The following is a 6,000-nucleotide window of genomic DNA, read 5'->3' on the forward strand; positions in this document are numbered from 1 at the left end:
CGAAAACTAACTCAGCTCACCTGAGCCATAAGAGGGACGGGGGCTGTGGAGAGCTCGGGGCCGGGGCAGGGGGCCTGGGGGGCCTGCGAGGGGGGGGCCGCGGCCTCGTCACCACTGGGGTCTTCTCCTTGAGCTGCTGCGTCCTCTGTGTGGCAGCTGTGTCCTCCGGCCTGCTGGGCAGGTGTGGACGTGGCCTGGTAGCTCTCATCCAGTGGAAAGGGCGGCCTTGAGCCGTCCGTCCTCGTCATGTTCCACTGCTGGGCCAGTCACTGAGAAGCTGTTCCTTTGAGAAGTCCGGATGACATGCTGTCCTTAGCGTGGAGGGAGGTGCGTCCTGTGATCGGCAGCCCTGGCGGGTCACGTGATGTGCAGAGGGCAGGGCTGTTGCCAGAAGGTGGAGGAGGGCGATGTCCCCACACCATGGTCCTTTTGATGTCGCCCCACGCCATGACTGGCTTCTAACGTCCAGTCTTCCCTTCGCCCAGAGGAGACTCAGGGGCCTGTCACTTCCTAGCAGTTTAACCGTTCATTGGCCCGGAGGTGGCGTCCCCTTGCTCTCTGGCCTCCGTGAGAAGCCTGTGCCTGACACTGGCTCTTACTGGGGCCTCTCCGTGTAGGCCTCGCTTTGTCCGAGCCACCGGGGTGCCTTCAGATGGACTCTGGTCAAAAAGGCTGCCTGAAGCCACTGTTGATGACAGATAGCTCAGAACTTCGGTTAGGGCTCAGAAGTCATGGTGAGCGGTCAGTGCTGTGGATTTCCTCTGCACTTGTAGGTAGCCCGTTGGTCACACCCTCCACTTGGGGGTTCGGTTAGGACAGTCCTGCCGCCTGCGCGCTGGGCTGCTCTGGGCAGGCAGCGCGAAGGGTGACGCTGTGAAGCTGCTGTGAGAGGAAGGAGGGCTGGCCGGCTGGCCCTCCGCTGCTTTGGGGGGCCTGGAAACGGCCGCTGTGACGCAGGCATTGGTTCCTGGCAGGCGTGTGGGCCTAGTTCCTGCAGGACTTCGGGGTGTTGGGGTGTGAGGAGGGGTTTTTCAGGAGGAAGTGCGCATGGTCTTCCCGACAGTACTGTGCACGATTAGAATCCGAGCTGATAGTGGCTCCTGAGCCTGTTTTCTCAGTCCCGCCTGGGCCTTAGAGGTCCATGTGTCAGAGACCCAGCACAGGTCACGTGAACAGTCTCCCTGACTCTTCCCCCAGGATGCGGTCCCGTTCAAGGCCGAGCCGAGCAGCAGAGGCCCCGTGAGCCAGCCTGAGCCTGAGTACAGCCAGGGTCCCACCGACTACCGAGAGGCTGGCAGCCAGCAGGGCCTGGCCTACGCCCCCGAGGCTGTCTACGAAACCACGGAGGCCCCGGGCCACTACCAAGGAGGTATGGGGGTCTCCTGCGCTGATCCCGGGGGAGGGGTGCCCGTTAAGTTCCTCTGTAAACATGGTCTCACGTCCCCGTTGACTAACCTGCCCCCCTAGACCTCAGGGGGCTTGGTACGGCCTCCTGTGGGGGTTCCAGGAAGCTCCCTGCTTGTGTTGGGGGTGCTGGGTAGACGTGGGTGTGAAGGAGGAAGGGGCTTCTGCTGTTGAGCATGTTCCAGAGCAGAGAGCCCAGCCCTAGGCGGCCCGAGGGTCCTGGCGTCCTCAAAGGTGGTTTCCGTGCCCTCTGAATCCTCACAGGTAGTCTAGGTGGGTGAACAGTACACTCGGCCTCTTATTTTCAAAGGCAAGCTTTCCTGTAATGTGTTCCGCCAGACTTAACCAGGCCCCTCACCCACCGGGAGTAACAGGAGAACTGGGATCAGCAGAGCCAGGACCTTTTCCCCGAGGGGGCGGGAGGCGTCTGATCAGCTCTGCCTCCCGCTGGCCATTTACTTTCCATGATATGCCCTTCCTGAAAGTGCTACACCTTAAAAATTTAAAAACCACACCCTGGAAGCTGTCTCGATACCTGTCACGATAACGGTGTCACCGGGGGGTGTCAGCGCTGGGAACGGGTGTGCTCCTTACACCTGGAGTCCTGTGGCTGGAAGGTGCCTGACGCCCCACAGCCCACTGTCCCCAGTAGCTCCCAGCGCTCCCAGCCACGTGTCTCCTGACGCTTCCTGACCCGCCCGTGGGCAGGGCTCTGACAGTGAGAACGGCTGCATGCAACTCTGTCGACGTCTCAGGTCTTGTGTCGGTTTCTCTTTAGAGGAGAACACCTATGATGAGTATGAAAATGACCTCGGGATCACAGCCATCGCGCTCTATGACTACCAAGCAGGTGAGGGACCCACGGCGGCACGGGCGAGGGGGCTCAGCGCCGTTTCCCACCTTAACGCTCCTTTCCCAGGAGCTCGTCGCGTAAGCATCTGACTTAGAGCGTTACTACAGTTTTTTAAATGATAACTTACAATTAAAAAAAAATAATTTATTTTGAAATAATTTCAGAGTTACAGAAGTCCCCTCTCTCTGTAGACACACACGCACACACACGTATACATGCACGTACACACACCCGTTACCTTTGGTCATTTTCTGAACCATCTGCAGCTACAGTTGTAGGGATGCCCAATGCCCCCTAAGACCCTAGTGAGAATTCCCCCAAACAGGACACTGTGCCCCGTAAAAGGACACTGCAGCCTCCAGGTGAGAAAGTCACCATTGAAACACATCTACAGACTGGTCACATTTTATTGGCTGTCCCAACACCACCTCTTGTCCCGTTTGGGCCAGTTCCCTGCATTTCCCTGTCACCCCTGGTCCCGTCCACCTGCAGTAGCCCGTAGCCTCTGCCTGCCCTTCAGGTCCTTGGCACCTGTCACTCTGGGGTGACCCACGGCCCAGCTGAGGCCCTGCTCTCCTGGCAGGGAGGCCCCAGACATGCTTTGTCCTCTGCACCCTGCAGCACCGGGGCCCACGACACCTGTCACCCCTCCTTCCGTCCCACACAGTGCTATGCACTGTCACCTGGTCCACGGGTGTCGGCCAAACGCTCCCGCACAGGCCCCGTTTCTCCCTTTGCAGCTGATGAGGCTGGTGGCCTCCCTACGTCCTTTCACCTCAGACTGGCAGCCCCAGCCCTGCTGGGGTGCTTCTCCACTCCCGTCCTGCCTCCTGTCTTGGTGGCTGGCACCCCCCACCCCATGTATGTACGTACATGTACATTTATTTATACGTGAGTGGATTCTGGGAGATTTAGGGGGCGACATCATTTTTCAAACATCACCAGTTGCCCTGCTCTCCCCATGCCAGCCTCGGCTTCTTCCGCAGTGCCCGTCTGCAGCGAGAAGCCTGGCTGTCAGGAGTGGGCACGCTCACTTCCCTGCCCCGCACACCGTTTCAGGCCTGAGAGAGGGTGGGCTCAGTGCTCGAAGCATGGGAAGGGCTCTGCGGCATCTTGGCCGTACCGCTGGGTGTGTGGCAGACTATGCCCTTGCCCCAGCGCAGACCAGCTTGTGGTGGATGCCGCTGGCTCCTGTGGGCCGGTGGGCCTCCTCCTGGCAGGGCAGGACATGCTGAAGGTCACCGTCTCTCTGTGCCTCTTCCTTAGCGGGCGATGATGAAATCTCCTTCGACCCTGACGATGTCATCACCAACATCGAGATGATCGATGACGGCTGGTGGCGCGGCCTGTGCAAGGGCAGGTTCGGCCTCTTCCCGGCCAACTACGTGGAGCTGCGGCAGTAGGCGCCGGGCGCCGCGGCCCTCTGGGCGGGGAGGGGCGTGCACGTCCTGCGTTTGTATTTAATACTCTCGCCGATGCTTTTGAAAATGTTTATGCCACAGAATTTGCTAATATATTGTAATCGTGTTCCTTAGGAGGACTTGGGGAATTGTTTTTATGCATTTAAGGTGTTTTCTTTTGTTGCCAAATTGAGTGTCACGTGGAGCCACTTCAGGGACGCTTAGTTCTCCTGAGTGCACCCCGTGGCCAGCGGGGGGGCCCGTGACAAACTCACCATCTTTCACTTCATCCTGCCGCTCCGACGACGGCCTTGTGGCTGTTAGGCCAGGATCACTGTCCCCGGAAGGAAGTCCCTCGAGTCTCAGTGTTGGGAGGAGGAGGGAAGGGCACGACAGTCCGAATCGAGGAAATTGCTAGAAGGTAGGCGAGCTTTAACGCCAGGTGGGAAGCTTTCATTCTCTGAAATCCCACAGACGAGTTCAGCAGCGACCCTGCGCTTTGTCCTGCGTGTCCCTTCTTGTCGGTCCCTCAGCTCCCCTGACGCCCCTGCCACCCGGGGCTGCTGAGCCCCTGCCCCGCGTGCAGTGTCACCCAGTCCCTTCAAGGCTGCCCCCGCTGTTTTCTCCGTCTCCGGGATTTGGGGGCCTACACGTGGCTGATGTCACTCGGACACGTATCTGTTGGACGGAAAATAGGCCACTTTGCTGCCGGACACAGGTGCCTTCCTTCTCGTAAACTGCCAGGAACGCCTTCCCAGCGAGGGAGCCGTGCTGTTTTGCCAAAGCATCATGTTGAGTGACAGTAAGATGTGACTGACTTGCTGAAAACAGGAAGCGAGCAGGAGCGGTTCTCCCGGCGTCTGGGACAGTGACTGGCGGGCGTTTTCTTCCCTGAGGGGCAGTTGTGTCATCCTCGCTTTCCCACAATTTGGTCGGGTTTATATGCAATCACCGTATGTAAATTTCTGTAGCACACGTCATAGGTATGATTTTTTAAATTAAATATTCAAAATAAAATCTTTTTGATCCACTGGCTGCTCACCCGCTCTGGCCTTTGGTTGACGAGGTAGAAGGCGGCTTTACTGGCAGCCCCACGCTGCTTGCTGGCCCCCGACCCCAGTGGTAGCATCTCCCCTCTGTGAGCTACGACCAACTAACGGAGCCCACTAACGGCATGCTCCCTAAAAGGCGATCTTTATGAGGTGGAATGTATTACTCTCACACATCGTCAGTTTTTTGGACAAGTGTTCCACGCAGAATAGGAAATGCTCTATTTAAAATCATTTCTGAGGGCCGGCCCAGTGGCTCAGGTGGTAGGAGCGCCGCGCTCCTAACGCCAAGGCCGCCGATTCCCACATGGGCCAGTGAGCTGCGCCCTCTGCAGCTAAGATTGTGAACAACGGCTCCCTGCAGCTGGGCTGCCCTGAGCAGCCGGAGGTCGGTGTGGGCTGCGGTGGGCTGCTGTGTGCTGCCATGTGCTGCCGTGTGACGCGGTGAGTGGCCGGCAGACGAGAGCTGCCATGAGATGCTGTGAGCAGCTGACCAATGACCGGCGACCCACTGCCTCAGCCCGGGGGGGCGGGGAGGGGAGCGCAAGGCTCATAATCCCATGGGCCAAGGAGCTGCGTCCTACACAACTAGACTGAGAAACAACGGCTCGAACTGGAGGGGGAGGAGAGGAAGAAGGGGGAAAAAAGTATTAAAGTCATTTCTGAGTTACCATCCTCAAACTAAATCCCCAGGTGGTTGCACTGGAGCCAAAAGCAGTGTTTTCCTTGGGATGCAGGAAGGAACATGGAGGGAAATAGCAGCTCTGAGCAGGGGCTTTGGTGGGCTCGGAGGCCTGCACCCCGGCTCCTGGACCTGCCCTGGGCGGGCCACCCGCTGGCTGGTTAGACGAGCAGGAAGCAGATGCGGGATGGGGGGCGCTGGCAGGGCCGCCACGGGCTGAGTGGTCGCCGCTCCTGGTCATGGCAGGTTCCTGCTTTGGAGCCCCCCAGACGCCGGAGGGACCAGGTGTTGTCCCAGTTTCCATGGTGAGGGGCAGGCTTCTCATGGGCGTCGTGTGGCAGAGCGAGGATGTGGAGGCTTCTGGAAAAGCTGCTCTCCCCGTCCCCAGAAGGTATGGGACAGTGCAGATCACAGACACTCCAAATGACTGCCCTTCCCTTCACAGGAGCTAGGGGTCACCCACGGCCACCACAGGTAATTGTAGGGACAGGGACACACCCCAAGTCCCAGCTGCGGCCACTGCTCTTCCTGATCCTGGGGGGTTCTTCTCGACACCCTGCTAGCTGTGTCCTGTGGGTGGTCTCGCAGCTCCCGGGGCCGAGCCGACCCTCC

The 6,000-nt window shown here is 59.0% G+C and overlaps 1 protein-coding gene across 3 annotated transcripts in view; it reads left to right on the forward strand.

Annotated features, from left to right (window-relative positions):
* CTTN (cortactin) overlaps window positions 1-4,690 on the forward strand; it is a 29,879-nt gene extending 25,189 nt beyond the window's left edge. For all 3 annotated transcript variants that reach the window (XM_074336876.2, XM_074336877.2, XM_088789775.1), the window contains 3 exons: window positions 1,198-1,369; window positions 2,183-2,254; window positions 3,524-4,690. In XM_074336876.2, coding sequence (XP_074192977.2) covers window positions 1,198-1,369; window positions 2,183-2,254; window positions 3,524-3,660 — 381 coding nt within the window. In that variant the 3' untranslated portion in view covers window positions 3,661-4,690. The remainder of the gene's footprint in view (window positions 1-1,197; window positions 1,370-2,182; window positions 2,255-3,523) is intronic.
* Window positions 4,691-6,000: the final 1,310 nt, after the last annotated feature.

Source organism: Rhinolophus sinicus, chromosome 14 (assembly GCF_057876585.1).
Source record: "Rhinolophus sinicus isolate RSI-liver-muscle chromosome 14, RSI-T2T, whole genome shotgun sequence".
NCBI lineage: Eukaryota > Metazoa > Chordata > Mammalia > Chiroptera > Rhinolophidae > Rhinolophus > Rhinolophus sinicus.